General features: G+C 41.8%; 1 protein-coding gene across 2 annotated transcripts in view; it reads right to left on the minus strand.

The window, feature by feature from the left end:
* The window catches only part of ano2b (anoctamin 2b), a 58,726-nt gene that overhangs the window by 27,182 nt on the left and 15,017 nt on the right, over window positions 1–16,527 (minus strand). Inside the window, exons 7-19 of one of the 2 annotated variants that reach the window (XM_034578719.1) lie at window positions 15,306–15,361; window positions 14,950–14,997; window positions 14,076–14,140; window positions 13,302–13,436; window positions 12,514–12,674; window positions 11,695–11,777; window positions 11,502–11,588; window positions 9,337–9,420; window positions 3,222–3,296; window positions 2,771–2,972; window positions 657–768; window positions 269–326; window positions 59–159 (exon numbers count right to left, since the gene is read on the minus strand). In XM_034578719.1, the coding sequence (XP_034434610.1) occupies window positions 59–159; window positions 269–326; window positions 657–768; window positions 2,771–2,972; window positions 3,222–3,296; window positions 9,337–9,420; window positions 11,502–11,588; window positions 11,695–11,777; window positions 12,514–12,674; window positions 13,302–13,436; window positions 14,076–14,140; window positions 14,950–14,997; window positions 15,306–15,361 (1,267 nt within the window). The remainder of the gene's footprint in view (window positions 1–58; window positions 160–268; window positions 327–656; window positions 769–2,770; window positions 2,973–3,221; window positions 3,297–9,336; window positions 9,421–11,501; window positions 11,589–11,694; window positions 11,778–12,513; window positions 12,675–13,301; window positions 13,437–14,075; window positions 14,141–14,949; window positions 14,998–15,305; window positions 15,362–16,527) is intronic. The other variant, XM_034578720.1, reaches the window with a different exon arrangement.

The following is a 16,527-nucleotide window of genomic DNA, read 5'->3' on the forward strand; positions in this document are numbered from 1 at the left end:
CCACGACTGATCTTATTGTCTGTTCACTGTGTTACTTCCTCCTCCGGGGTGTACTTACGGGATGCCGATTTCAAAGATGTTGTTCTGGATCAGCTGCTTCCCGAGCATGATGATGCTGAGCTGGATGCACAGCTCGATGAGGCAGCCTCCTGGAGCACACTGAGGGAGACATGACCACTTGGTATTTGTACTCTTGTGCTCCTGTTTTACATATTCAGACAAATGCAAAGAGTGTCAGATAAAAAATAAAAAAAGACTGATGACAAACCTCTTCCATCCGATAATCGTTAAAGACATACACGTAATTTCCAGGTCGACCTGCGAACCTGTGGAAACACAATGCAACATTCAGACTCAGGCGGACTTGGTGTGGATCCTCATCAGGGGCCGGATTCTTTATTTAACATTGTGAAATAAGATGATTTCCCAGGGAATTATTCAGGGGTCTTAAAGAAAAACATCAGGCACAGTTAAGGGACTGATTAATATGAGTGTGTAAAAAAAATTCTGCAGCCTGATTGAATTTAAGGGGGCTGTTGGGCCATTCTAGTTATATATGTGCACGGTACATTTACAAGATTATTACAGGACAGATATGCACATACACACACACACACACACACACACTCCTCTACACACACAGAGGCAGGACTTACCTTCCCTTGAAGAAAGCCACATAAAAGATGGGTGCGTACGCGTTCATGAATTTGAGTAAGAAGGCTTTCAGGATCAGACGCTCCTCAAAGTTGGTTTCTGTTTTGGGAATCTCTGAAAAGATAAAAAGGGGTAGAGAGAAGAAAGAGCACGTTAAATAACAGAGAATTTGTATGTACAGAATATCAGGTTTGGCTGACAGGAAGATGTTGAGACATATGTATATTGCTGAACTATAGAAATTAATGTTTTTCTGGGTCTGTTCTGAGAAAAGTAGTGATTCTGTCAGTCTGTCAATTGAAGTTATAACATGATCACTGTGGTGGAAGTAGGTTAAAATACTGGCTCTTTTCACATGGCACACACTCTGTCTCATTCTCTCTATTTCTCTCTCTCTCTGTGATACACACACACATATACAGTCGTTTCTCCACGACTTCAAAGGACTTTACTTTGACTGACATTGTTTTCCTCCTACTTACCTAACCCTAACCTAAAGCTTAAGACATGTCTTCATCATAAAATGAGGCGTATTTTCGTTCCCCATTAGGAAGACAAGTCCACATAATGTGACACATCACAACACACACACACCCACATACACACACAATCATGTCACCACCCTATTCTAAATACAAACCTAACTTTAACCAGACCTTAAAAGACATGTTCATCTTAAAGATGTAATGATTTACCCCATAATGAGTTATGGGGACTTGCTTTTCTTATAATAATATGTTGAATTCAGGTCATGCACGACGAGCAATACACACACACACACACACACATTTTCCCCCTTTCTCACACATCTCCTTGCCATTCTTTTTCTTCTATTCCTGAGGTTTTGAATATGAATGTAATTGCGGTTAAAAGCTCGTGGGATGACTGATGGGACAGCTGGAGCGTGAAAACATCAAAGTTTCATCAAACTGTCCGGCAAGAGGCAGAAACACTTTTTCTTCCTCTCCCACTCGCCCATACAGGATGATGCCAATCTTTCCTTTTTTCTTTTATCTGAATTGCTAAAGGCAGTATTTTCCCCCTCAGTATTACGGAAATATGTCGTGGATATGAAAAACACAAGTGGATTGGTGAAGATAGAATCAGAGTACATTAAGAACATGTTCTGAGGATACGCTTCAATTTATGGAACATTTCTAAACTGCTGTTTGTTTTGAGGGGGTGAATTGAAAGTGGTGACATATTGGACATAACTGTAAAGTTTAAAGGAACAGTTCAACATTTTTGGGGAAAAACTCTTATCAGCTCTCTTGCCAAGAGTTGCATGATGAGATCATTAATATACTCTGACAACCTCTAGATCAAGATAGAGTCAGGACATGTTTATCTCTGGCTTTACAATACACACTAGAACTTCATTAATCCTGAAGGTAATTTGGTTTAGGGCAAGTGAAGACATCTAAACAACTAGACATGCACTGAAAAACATCCCATCCCATCTCGTAATAAAACACCATGAAAGAGCTGTTCAGTTGTGTTGCTCTAAACACCCAAGGTTATAATAAACAACTGAATAAATCAAATAGCTCACATGGCATTTAAGAGTCAGTGTTTCTGTTTCATGTGCCAAGCTCTCGAAGTAGCACAGGATTGTCCTGTGGAGCCTTGCTCACATGGCGGTGGGCCTCTGCAATGAATGATGCCCTGGGCCGTTTGCTTGAGTACCTGGGGAGGTGGAGATGCCACCCAGGAGGGTAGAATCTGGAGAAAATGGTTTGTGTCCCTCATGACGCAGGACACCTACTGGGGCTCAGGAGATAGAGCGAATCCTCCTCTAATCAGAAGTTCGGCAGTTCGATCCCCGTCCCCCCCATTCCATGTGCCCCAAATTGCCCCTGACAGCTGTGTCGGCAGTGTAAGAGTGTGTGTGTGAACGGGTGGATTGCAAAACTGTGCTGTCAAGACTAGAAAGGCGCGATATAAATACAAACCATTTACCAAAGTGTCATGGGCCTTTGTCCTGACCTACTGCTCATGAAATGATGCCCGGCTCTGAAGGGGCTTTGCTCAACCACTGAAAGCAGCGGTAACAACTAACCTCAAATCTTCTTGCAGGAATTCTAACATGTGCATTGCGAACAGCTTGTTTCTGTACCTAGCTCAGTGAGCCACACTGCCACGGCTCCGTAGATTTCATCAAGGATCAGAATAACCACCAAGTTGATGATGACTGCGGTGGCCGTCACCGTCACCCTAACGTTGGACTTGGTCTCCGGGTCGGGGCTCATGGCCATTAGCGCCGACACAGCGATGCGGTAGACGATGACCCCGAAAACTGCAGAAAACGTCAGCCCAAACTGGAGGAGTGAAAAAGAAGAAAAAAAGGACAATAAATTAGTCATCACTGCACCATATTTGTCTGATAGTCAAAGTGCAGTGGCAGGGATTAATATTTCAAGGAAAACATTGATGTAGGTCAGCGTACGACCCTTTGAATCTGTAGTTTACCTGGTTATTTTTCCATTTTAAGTGTTTCCATGCACATTTCGAAAATGTACGATACAAAGAAAATGTATGAATTACTTGTTTTATTTAAATAAACTAACCATAAAGAGGATGGAGGAAACGTTGATGAGGTATCCAGGGAGACGGTCTTTCCAGGTCAACTTGTCTATGGCAGTCTGTCGAGAGGGGAGAGCAGGGGAGGGAAAGAGAGAGAGTGAGAGAGAGAGTGATGCATTGGACAATCCTTCTATCGGCAGATCTGCAGAGCACAGAGCCGAAAAGAGAAGAAACATAAATCTCCTGATGCAGAGAGCAGCGTCGTGGTTCTCCTCAGTGTGTAAAAGGACAGAGAGTTAAAGCAGCAGCGGTGTGTCACTGCCTCCACAGGAAATATTACTGCATCTCAACAGAGAGGAATAAAGGAGCACAATGACCAGTTTTACAGTCGGCATCCGGAATTCGACAGCCTCGCACAAAGGTTTACATTCCACGGAATCTCAGTTAAAGTGATTCAGACATTTTCCCAGGAAACTAACGTGGGAAAATGTTTGTAAAACTTGTTTTTGTATTGAAATGAGAAAATACCCTTTCACTGCTGCTGCAGACTAACTCATAAGAAGAAATGGATCAACTTTAATCCACATGTGAGAATCTGTGGTGGGATCTAACAAAGCACATTTTTCTAATATCCGTATTTTACTGTGGAAGATTTCTCCAAAGCACTGCGTTACATGTTCACATTGTTTTTTATATTATTTTTAAGAGAGAGGAACTGTTCCACTGATCCAATCAGAGCGGGCCGGTAAGATTAGACCCCGCCTCCTTCAACAGGAGCAAAACACCTGAAATGGCTTCAGAAGAGGACAGCACCAACTCTCAGCCATAATGATGGAACAGACTGGAAGATTAAAGAATATAAATTATATAGTAAGTACTTGCATTAAATTTTACAGTCAAAAGTTAATGTGATACTTTTACTTAAGTACAATTTTGTCTATTTATTTGTACTTTTATGTTAGTAAATTCTTTGGTGAAAATGAAATATTTGATATGGACAAACTTTTATGCCTGGAAAACTATTACTACTCACTTTCTCCGTGAGTAGTACACATATATACACCAAATCTGAAGCTAAAAGAATTACCCTACCACCATCTCCTTATCTCACTAATGAATGAATTATTTGTTGTTGATTTTGTCTGTTCAAGGTTGTGGTTTAATCGGGGGTCATGTGGTGGACTACTGATAGAATTCCGCGATTCCCGGGAGTCTCTGCCGCCAGACTGACTGTTCTCAGGCAAACTTGTGTGATGACAAAACGCCACAAGGGTAATAAATCCAGCCAATAAATAGTCCAGGACACAACTCCCTATAGCCCCCATCTCCACGTGGAGGAGAGGCCAAAGAGCAAGTTTCATAGGAAACTCTGAGCAAGAAAACTGAGGAGTTCTCTTAAAGACAAACAATATATACACTGTCCACATTCAACTCTTCAGAGTGCAAAAATAAACTAATCACCACCCTGAGAGCGGTGAATCCACTCTGTTCTGAGGATTTGTGGACAGGCAGGAAAAGAGCAGCACAACACAAAGTCCAGGCTGCCCTCAATTATGAAAGTTTTGCATGGTCTGCTGACAAGAAATGAGGAAGAATGCCCCACACGTGGAGGCCCGAGCCTCCTGCAGCCGCCGCAGGTTTGGTTCTGATCCTCTGCTGCATGTCCACTCTCATCACATTACTGTCCTAGTGTCAGTAAAGGCACCAACTCACAACAGAGGTTTAGACCATCCTTTTTATATTGTTATTCACAGAGACCCAATCACTGACGCTTGGCAATCACTGAGATGTGTAAGGTGTACGACATGCCTGTCTGCCCTGAGGTCCGGTGGGAGCACGTGACCCACTTGGGTCAGAAAGAGAAAAGCTGTTTCTCTGGCCTGTCTCTGGTTTGATCTCTGCTCAGTCAAATGCTGCTGCATCCCCATCCTCAGGAATGTGACCCCTCTCCCCCAAGCAGCGTGATTACAGGCACACACACTCACATATACTTACATGGGCAGGCTCAGGCAGAGGAGGAGGAATTTCACACACACACACACACCCACCCACCCACCCACACACGCGCGCACACACACGTTCACATTCGAACAGATAATGGACTGATAGCCAAGACAATGGCGCCACCTAGTGAATACACTGGCACAGTGCAACCTGTAAAACAAACATCCTATTTTTTTCACAGATATCAGTTGTAAGAAAACTGTCTCTTTCTCCATATTGAACATCCACGATCATTCCTGCACCCCCGAAGAAACACTCTTTAAAGTGTTTAAACTCCTACATCATTGTCTCCGTCTCATTTTAATTGTCTAACTCTTACTAACTGTTGTATATCGTGGATTTTGCCTCAGCATGTAAGTTTTATATATATATGTAAGTTTGTTGTCTGTTTGTCTGTTGTTTGTTCGCTGTTTCTTTGTTTGTCTGTTCTCTTTTTAAAATCAACCTGCCTGGGACTGCAGATTAAAATTAGTCTCAGAGACTAACTCCTACTTATATTAATTAATGTACACTGTCTCTTTTAAATAAATAAAAGTTCAAAAAGTTCAAAGCTAATTACACAAATACGTTTCTATTTTTGCAAAGGAAGCCCATTATCTACATTCATCACTGTGGTATCTTGGTATGATCTGGATCCACAACTGTACCTCTCAATCCAGCTGAGTGAAATAAATGAATCTTTTGAATACAATTATTAAATGTATCCTATTAATGAACAAGCACTTTACAGTATATGTCCAGCTTCTTCTGTATAATGTCTACATGAGGCACTGTATACTAAGAACAGGTTTGTGGGCCGAATCTTTATTCTCAGGCAAAATGCTAAAGAACTTGTCTAGACTTGCGTTCTGCTACCTCCCACCTTAAGTATATACCTCAGCAAATAAGAGGACATGCATCACTGTGAAGTTGCATGCGGACGGCACGTTTCTATACAGAAATGTTTGACACATGCAACGTGATGCTGACTTCCTGAGAGCAAGACCAACTGCTCCTTTTTAGTTGCATTTGGCCGAACAACATTAAAAACCTGGATCAAGGATGTGGAATATAGTGCACGAAACATGCTTCTCCGTCATATATACACAGTCAGCACACATGTGGTGCAGTTCGACCACATGGTCAGTCATTCTGGGCTGGACCCACTAAGGGGTCTGCGTGGACCCGTACAGAAAAATGTATGTCAAGGAGACTATTTATTTTCACACACACACAAAAAGTTGAGGAACCTGAGGGGCTGAGTTAGTGAAGGACAAAGAGACCTCCAGAGTGAAAGGGTGTGTGTGGGTGTGGGTGTGTGTGGGTGTGTGTGTGTGTGTGTGTGTGTGTGTGTGTGTGTGTGTGTGTGTGTGTGTGTGTGTGTGTGTGTGTGTTAGAAGTGAGGACAGACTTCGGCGAGAAGAACAGTAGTAAAATGGGTCAGGTGTTATATTTGGCTTGTTCTCGGGTTCAGCCGGAGTCCTAATAGAAATGAGTCAAACAGTGACACACAATGACAACTGGGTATCACAAAAGAGTCTGACATCATTACGTTGTGTATATTATGTTCATCTGAAATCCCCCCTCATGGCATGAACACCATTTCCATACTGAACAATCCATCTATGCAATATGTTCCCTCATAGCGACTCCTGCATCATCGCTGACGTCTGTCGGACAGGGATCGACTTTATCAACCTATTGTTCACTATCGATTAAATACCTGTGTGTCTCCTATATAGAGAGCGGTGGAAGGACTGCGCCTGTCTCACAGGTTCATGTTTATCTCCTTCTCGCTCACCTCCACATCCACCACGGCTCCCCTCCATCATCCGTGCCCCACCAGCGAAGCCCTCTAGAAGCGTTGTATTTATTTTTCTCTTTTCTCTTTTCTTCTTTTCTTCCTCCCTCTATCAAATATTGACATGCTGTCTCCGCTGTTCTGCTCTCTACCCTTTACACCTACACTAAAACCCTTACGCTCATCCACACAAATGCACGCACGCACTCGTGCACACCTAAACACCCACAACAATAAAATAATCTAAGCCAAACATTATGACCCCTTTTCCTTTTCTATTATCTTTGCTTTTTTTTCTCCATGTTGACTTTGTTGATATTGATGTTTTAAAGTCTAGTTCCCTCGTTCTGTGCTGTGTCTTTGTGCTGGTCAGCAAACTGTGTTGCACTATAAGTAAAACAGGCTTATATATAGTAAATCTCAATTGATAAACGTTTATACAGCTTGTTTCACTGTGTCAGATGTAAAGTTTGCACATAAATAATTAAAGGTTGTTCAACTCAATTTACTGTACAAGTGTCCCCATTCATTTACTGATTGATTAAATCAATAAATACAATGAACCACTTCAATTGTACCTTTGAAACATAATCTCTCTCTGATCCTGCAGAACATTTCACTGTCTCAGGTAACAAATCAAATGGTTCAAGTGTTTGTGTGTGTGTGTGTGTGTGTGTGTCAGAGAGTTCTGTGTCGCCATAGTGACGGTCACTAATCTTACCCCTGGCTTCCTGCCCAGCATGCATCACTCCCACTCAGCCGCCCTCCCTTTGCTTCGCTCCCTCTCTTCATTTCCAAGTCTCTCTGTTCATTTGCAGCAGGTCCGTCTCTCGCTGTCTTTTTTTCTTTTTGTCTCATTTTGATGTCTAACACTCTCTGTCTTTTTTTTTCTATCCTTCCACTGCCGATTGGGGTGAAGGCCGTTCAGGGCTAAATGTTTGCCAAAGCTGCAGAAAATGCATTTGGCATTTCACAGCGGATATATTGAGTCGTCATTGCAGAAAAAGCACATATGTAACTAATGACATTAATGAATGAAGATTCTGCTCCATTTTTAGGATTTCTAATGGGCCCCAGCAGTGAGTCAGCAAAGCATTAGTCATAGCAAAGTCGTTATCAATGTAATTACACCAGCGTTTGATGAATCAAAAAGCCCACAGTGCAAGTTACACGGTACTTCAGTAAATGATCCAAGAGGCTCGGGCTTTGTCTTTTCAATTTAAAAAAACTGCTGTGTCTCACACATGTGCAATGTGTACACAGTGTACACAATATAGTCACTGGCTGTAGGATTTTTCTAAATCAGGGAAAAGGGCCACAATTAACACAGAGGGGCCAATTACATATCCAACATCCATGTAAAATTCCTAATTCAGTGAGGTGCACATTTAAGTCATTGCCTGTTTGCTGTTGGCTCTATAGCTTTAAGCCACACGTCATTGAAGACATTTTCTAATCTTTAATCTTTTCTGAATCCTTTATCCTTCTAGTTTTTCCACAAGCTTCCTCTCTTTGTATATATATATATATATATATATATATATATCCAGTGTTTAGACTGGACCCCAGACAGTGGTAATTCCACATTAGCATCAGTCCTGTGTCTTGAGGTCTGTCCAACAAGACTGTACCTTTTCCTTCAGCTTTGGATTAAATACATCTTCACCTGGTTGAGATGGATATACCAAGTATATCCATCCATCCATCCATCCATCCATCCATCCATCCATCCATCCATCCATCCATCCATCCACTTTATCTCTCAAGAGTCAATACGTCACCAAAATATATTTCTGAACTAAACAAGCAACATTAGTGTGTATTAGGACAATTTATCGCCTATAAATAGCTTGAGAAGACGAGAACAATTACTTTTTTTTTAAAGTTTTTTTTCCAAAGATCAAGTGTCACAAAAGTATCATAGTGAGTTACGGTAATAAAGACATTCCTAAAGTATAAATGAGCGATTGGCTTCTTGAAATGCTGCCTTCAGGAAAGTAAAACCTTCCCAAAATAGACATGATACTGATTCCTGCTCACACAGGTTCACGCAGAAGAAGAAAGTATGGGCAGTGAAATGCATTTTGATCAATCAGGCTTTTAATCCCTTATACAGACGACTAAGGCAGATACCTGGAGCTACATTAAACAAAATGCAGAGAAAGTTGCACAGATACCTGAGGAGCTGAGACTGTAGCAGCCAGAGGATGGGACAGCAAGAGAAGGACAGATATACAGCAGCCTGCAGGAGTGGAAAACAGGAAACAGGAAGAGAAAGAGGAAGAGGGGAAAGAAAAGGAAGATGAAAAGAGGGAGAAGAGGGAGTCGAGACAAGGAGGAGAAGAAGAGGAGGAGGAGAGGAGAGGAGGGGTTACCGGTATTCCTGCAGCCATGGTAGACAGTAGTTTTTGTCTCCATCTGTCCTTCCCTGTCACTGTCCCGTCCTCCTGCTTGTCTGGCTGCAAGACAGAGGGACACATTATATATACACACACACACACACACACACACACACACACACACACACACACACACACACACACACACACACACACACACACACACACACACACACACACACACACACACACACACACACACACACACACACACACACACACAAACATAAACTATGAACTATGTTATGTACTCATGTTATGGATTCATCACTATATTTTTCACTATGGGTGTTTTCAAACCCAAAAGTCTGAGCCAAGGTTCATGTTTGTAACATTTCCCTGCCACTGTAACATTATCAAGGTATTACTAACAGAATCACCAACTGGAGGCACATTACTTAACACAAGTTTCAATGAATGTCCTCATCATTCAAACGTCACCAGAGGGGAAACCTGAAAGCAGCCCTTTGAGTCTGGGCAACTTCTTCTACTGTTTTATGCTGTCTCAACTTCATGGAATTGGTCCGAAAGTTCGGAACTTTCCAAAGAGGTGTTATCTCACTGCAAACAACCTGGACTGAGACCACCTCTTTAAGTCAGACAACATTTTGTTCATAGGTCTGGACCATGGTTCAAGGCACCTTTCACACCTGTTATTTTGGTTAAACTGACGCAGCCAAGAGTGCGGACCAAACAAGGCAGGCATGAAGAGCCGTAAAATGCAGCTGCCTTTTAAAGCTAAAAGAAAGCAAATTATTATGTTAATTTATTTATTTGTTGGGGACAGACCATGTTAATGAGCATCAGGATAAAAACACTAAATGTTTACATGCCAGATCCTAGTGAGAATGCTAATTTACATCTGCAGCCCCCAAACAGGTAACAAGACAAAACACAGCCTGCATCCAGTTAGAAGTGATCACAGTTGTGGTTTGCCTTAAGCCATCGTTTAAGATGGATCTTAAAGGTGAGATATGTAGAGCACTCCCTTATTGCAAGTGGTAAATCATTCCAATATTTACTCCCCTTTACTATAAGCACAGTCTGTCCAAATGTGGTGCGCCTACTGTATATGGCCCCTCACAGCCCCCCCCTAGTGGTGGCCCTGGTGCCAATACCACTCCCAACCTCCTGTCTAATGAATTCATTTAAAGGAAGGTGGGGTAAGCCCATGCACAACCTTGTATATAAAACAAGCATATTTGACATTTTTTAAATATAAAAAAGCAAACCTTACTGATTGACTGCAGTCGACCACAACAGCCCACTCTTCATTCTATGAACATTTCAACATGTCTGAGCTGTTCACCCAACATATTTCACATTCTCTGACTGTAACAACTGGAGGAGGAGGAAGAAGCAGCCAACGCAAATCAAATCAGACGAGATGATTCTCAGTGGCTCTGTCATAACTGTATATCGTGTATATCAACTTTTTAAATCCCCCTGTGGGAGAACCGATGTTCCCCACAACTTAAATAAAAGCACCTGTAGGATCCGTCAGTTTTTAAACCCACATCAGGTTTTCAGATGCTGCAGCACTGGTCCTGAACCACGTGAGTTGGTTCTCTCACCAGGGCTGTGGCAGGCAGCCATCTGTCACCACAGCAAAGTGTATGTGGGCCAACAGGACTCAATGTGATTGACCCAATTTACAGCAGGGATCTAGATCATTCCCAGTCCTTAGATTATCACACTAATGCCTGTTAACGTCTGCCTATTTCTGTCACCAAAAACTGTGATCAGGATCAATGGGAATCAACAGTGAAGACTCAGGGAAAAGGCTTCATCATCAACCGATGACATTTTTTTTTTACATAGTACAGTGTAGGGGTAATTTCAATTAGCGCACACTTATGTAATAATGAGACATCATGGGAATGAATTGTATGTATTTCATGACCTGATGTTGTTCAAGTGTGATGATTTGCTATCATGAAATGATATGTGCACTGCTGTGTAACAACTCTCCATCAATACTGTTGACAGCCAGGTCGAGCTCGTGGGAATAGATCCATATTTCCTTCATATTTTATGACACAAACTGTGGGATTTACTTTGCCAAAATCCATCAGTTAATGGGTTTTATGGGAAATGTAGTCCTTGGCACTTGAATGACGGAGGTTGTTGAGCTTCCCTACCTCACTCTTTTTCTTCTGTTTCTTGTTTTTCTGCTTCCTCTGTCTCTTCTGAAGAAGGATGGTCTCGTATTTTGGCCTGGGATGTTCCTGATGGGAAACCAGAGGAGGAGATAAATGTATGAATAGTGTTCATGTGTGCATATTAATGTGAACGTCACGTGTGTGTGTATGTGTGCATTTGTACAGAACATGCCTCCTCCTCCTCGATGCCTGTCAGATCCCAGCTGAAGCTCAAACTGATCTGACGACGCTTCCAGTGCTCCAGGAACAACACAGCTAAACAAACACACACACACAAACAAGTATAAAATAGTTGTTTGTAGGATTAGTATTATCTTTAGATACAGACCCCATTCATGTTCTGAGAGCATGTACATCACTGCATGGAAAGTTTCTTTTCCACATAACACAAAATGTCTGCTTTGATGAGAAGGCTCATTGGTTGTGCACTGGAGGCTTTAACTTTCCATATCACACTTGTGCACATTGAGTATGAGGACCGGCTTTATATTAGTTATGATGTTACACACACACACACACACATGCGTCTTTACCCAATTTTAGATTTAAGGGAAGAACAGAGGTAGAGTGATTTCAAATGTCAAGCCATCCTGCACATACACTGTTCTGGAGTAACGATAAGAAACACACTTTTTACAAATCCACTCCACCACAGTTTCAATACTTGCTGATTTAATTGCCTACCTTTCATTTAAAAATCTAATTTTTTAAAGGAGGAAAATAGTTATAACACAATAACATATTTGAGGCAGGTTGTTTCCTCCTCCAATGAGATGCAGCTCTGGCCAATTTATAAAAACATAAATCTCCATGCGTGAAACATGCAAAAAGAATGTTATTCCTTATTTTGATGTATTTTCTGCCTTAACTTCAAATTCCTGTTGTTTCAGCCTGTTGCTCTCAGCATAACTTGCTCTTTATGTTATGGAGGTAATCAGGTATTAATGAGCAACCCACACACACACACACACACACAAATACAAACCCTCACCCCACAGAGACATGAAGATGGCGAAGAAGACGGTGGCGGGGTTGTCGAAGAGGTGCGACGCTCGGGCAGTGCCGCAGGCGGTGCTCAGCTGCCAGAAGTCACAGGCTCCATCACACAGAGGACACATGGTGAAATTGAGACGCTCGTCACACATCTCCAGGCTGAAGGGGGGGGGGGGAAACATCTTTAGTCACAGAGCACCTGGAAGTAACCCCCTTTAATACCATGGTAGTTAAGAACTGACGACGGTATGTGAAATGTAAAAAGACCCAAAGATCCTTGTGTCTGTTAGATTTTACCATTAGAAATGAATGGAACTTTAAAACATAACCACTATGCATCCCTCATAGTATTCACAGCAACTGTGGGCTAAATTATCTTCAGGACACACACACACAGACACACACACACACACACGCTGCCAGCTGTACCTTCTGTGTTCCTCCCACACATCTCTGACTAAAGCCAGATACAGCAGGTATCTGGGCAATCCCTGTTTAGTGTGTGCATGGGCGTGTGTGCATACATTAACATGGTGGTGGGAAGAAACGTCCTTCTAGTGTTGGTATTTTTGCCTTTATCACTTGGGATCTCTCAAAATTCAAATCAGGGGAAAATGTCTTGCTTTTTATTCCAGTATAACAATTAATTATTTCAAGTGAATTGTGGATTTTCTTCCACGACTGAAGCTGCACTACAGTTTGCAATAAAACTTAGTGGATTTAAAGCGTGTGTGTGTGTGTGTGTGTGTGTGTGTGTGTGTGTGTGTGTGTACAAAGGGCACAGACCTGGGTATGTTAGTATCCACCGTCGCCACCCCGTAACCAAACACAATGATCCCCACTATGGAGGCTGGTATGAGCAGCTGAGTGTAAACGCCGAGCCACGCGAAGTAGAGTCCGATCTTCTCCCCGAAGTACTTCCTGTGGGGGTCAGAGGTCGAGGATTAGTGAAAGTGACAGGGCCACTCCAGGTCATGGCAGAGCAGACTGTAAAGTATTAAACAACACGTAACGCAGGTGTGAGAATCCTTATGCTCTATTTGATCCTAGAATAGAGTCAGAACACTGCTGATGCTTTATCTAGAGATTAATTAATTGTCTTTAGGTCTTCCTCTAACCCCTAACCCAAGTGTATGCACATGTCTGCCTCCTGTCCTACTATCACCAGACCTGAGCCCCAAACATGGACTCTAAAATTAAGCGGCAGGCTACCAAACATAAGGTGAATGAAGAAGTGGATGTTAAAGACATATTCTTCCATGACCATATGTTAAAAGTTATGGCGAATGCCCTAAAAATCTTACCAACTTAAATGTTGACTTGATTTGATTGAGTCCTCATTTTAGCTTCGGCTGAAATCTAGACTCGATATATACAAGTTGTGCCAAAATGTGGAATTAGTTTTGAATCAATACAAATGTCTGGATGTGGTGCCCTGAGCTGGTTATTGATATGTGGGTAATGTCGCACATGTGAGTGAGCAACAGAAACCACTGTAACTCTAGCATGCCGTTGCCGATCAGATACGAGAGCGCCCCATATTCCATATTTCATAGTTACCTGACAAGATCAATGGGCTGGTACTTGTAGAAGGCTGAGTATCTGGCCCACTCCTCATGCAGGACCTGGCAACAGACAGAAGACACAGACTGAGTCAGTGTGGTGTCGTGTTGCACGTTTACCAGTTTTAGAAAAGCTGAAAATGAACCATCGATCCTCAGGGGCAGAGCCGATGTGGAGGCAGATCGGTCGAGTTAAACCCTAAAGCCAGATCAAATATTATAAAGTATAGTGTGTATATTTGATTCCACGCCTCTGTGAAACACTTGTGTCTGAATGATGCTTTTTTAAATACACCCGCTTTTCCTTGGCACTGCTGATGCTGAAAGAATATGATGCAGCCACAATAAAATATTTACAGTCCAAAACACTATTGCAATTATAATGACTGAATGGATAAAGAAGAAGTTGCTGTTTCAAATTTATTATTCACATTTTGACCAGATGTCTTTGTTTAGATTAGTTTTTCTCCAAAATCAGAGCCACACAGGCAATGTCTTCCGGCCTCAGAGCAGCAGATCTGCCTCAGAGTCATGTTTATTCAACTTAATCCTCAAGCTGTGACTTGCTTAGGCAGATGGGAAGGAGGAACAGTCTGAGAAAGGAAAAAAAAGAAAGTAGAGGAAGGAGATGAAGATGATTAAAAAAGGTGGAGGTTCCCTTTTTTCTGCTTTTGGACATTTAAAAGTCTCAGATAAGATAGCAGATATTGTTCGCTTTAAGCACCAAGAGTGGCTCTAGCACTGTTTCACATTATCAGAACAAAGTGTCACTCTAAAGTTCCAGTTGGTTAATAGTTTTTCTTTAAAAAAGATGAATGGTGAGGAGGAGCAAGGAAGAAGAAGGGACAGAAAAGACAGAGGAGGCGATGTACCTGTCTGTCATTCCTCTCCTCCATGTGTTCGACGACCGTGTAGTCACCCTGAGGAAACACAAACTTTCATTAAACTACAAATCCTCCAACAGACATGCAGCACAGTTACAGAGGATGTGTGACAAATCAAATGTACTAAAAAAATGTCCTGAAGACAAACTTTCCTACGATGAATTTCCAACTTTCGTTGGTTTCAGTTTATTTCAGAGGAGCCTGCGCAAACTCAAAACCACATTTGAAAGAGGGAACTGAAAAGTGATTTAAAAATGCTCGAAGAAAGTTTGGACTATCCCTAGGAAAGTGACAGAAACTAAAACCAACTGGCATCTCGTGGGAATCCCAGAGCTCGCACTTACGTCGTGAAGAGGGAAGGCAGCATCATACACGCCTTTCGCTATCAATGTGCTGATGCCTGGAAAAAGAGAGAGAGTGCAGAGTCGTAAGAAAACACCCGGAGAGCATTAGAACTTCCCTCTGAGGTGTTTTTCTCCTCCTGCTCCGTCTTCCAAGCAATCAACAAATCTCTAATGTGCCATATATGTGGATCATGAACCATTTCCTCTGGGAAGAAGATATGCAGATATTTACCCTGCGCCTGAGCCGGATATTGTTTTTGCCCGTGTGTGTGTGTGTGTGTTTGTGTGTGTGAGAGAAAGAGAGAGAGTATGCTGTATGAAAAGTGCCAGTGTTTTAACCTAGATGGGATGATTAACTAATGGAGCTGATGGACAAGGTCGACAAAAAAAAACGTGGTGCATAAACAGAAAATGATTACTTCAGATATTACATTACATTTCATTTAGCTGACGCTTTTATCCAAAGCGACTTACAAGAAGTGCATTCAACCACGAGGGAACAAACCCAGAACAAAGATATCATGATCATATTACAAGTACAGTTATGATCTAAAGCTTTTATAGTTCAACAAAAATGTATGCTCATAGGAATGATGTCATCATGACAGCAATATGAAGTCGGACAATGGCGTCGTTTGGTTATGCAGTAACCTTTGAAACCAATAAGATTAGAGACATAATCTAGAATTTATACAGATGAACTAATCATTCGTAACCGTGCAGTATAAATGACATCATTATGAAATGACAATATTATGAAAAGGTTGGCATGGCCTGATACAGCGTGTGCAGGGTATGCATCGCCCCTCTGGCAGTTTTCATTTTCACCTGTATTCTGTGTTGAAAGTCTAATTTGAGTATAGAGTTTTAAACCATTAACTCAGGCTACACAACTACACAACTCAGGAATGAGATGACACCAAATTCCTTTAAGATGAGATTTTAAAAGAATGGCAATATCTGGTTGTTATCTTACGTCTACTGGACTTCTGTTGTCACGTTTTATCGACTTTTAGAGGAGATCCTTTAGAGATCAGATTAAATGTCTTCTCTCAAAGACATTTCAGCTGAGTGGATTTGAATGTGATTCTTAGTGAGGATGATTATATTCAAACAGGTCATGGAGGATACATTTCAGAAAGCCTATAGACTGGTATTTGCACATCAGCCATACATGTACTGTATGTGTGAAGCATCCTGCAGCTTGTACTGTTTAAATTCA

The sequence above is a fragment of the Hippoglossus hippoglossus genome, chromosome 23, assembly GCF_009819705.1.
Source record: "Hippoglossus hippoglossus isolate fHipHip1 chromosome 23, fHipHip1.pri, whole genome shotgun sequence".
NCBI lineage: Eukaryota > Metazoa > Chordata > Actinopteri > Pleuronectiformes > Pleuronectidae > Hippoglossus > Hippoglossus hippoglossus.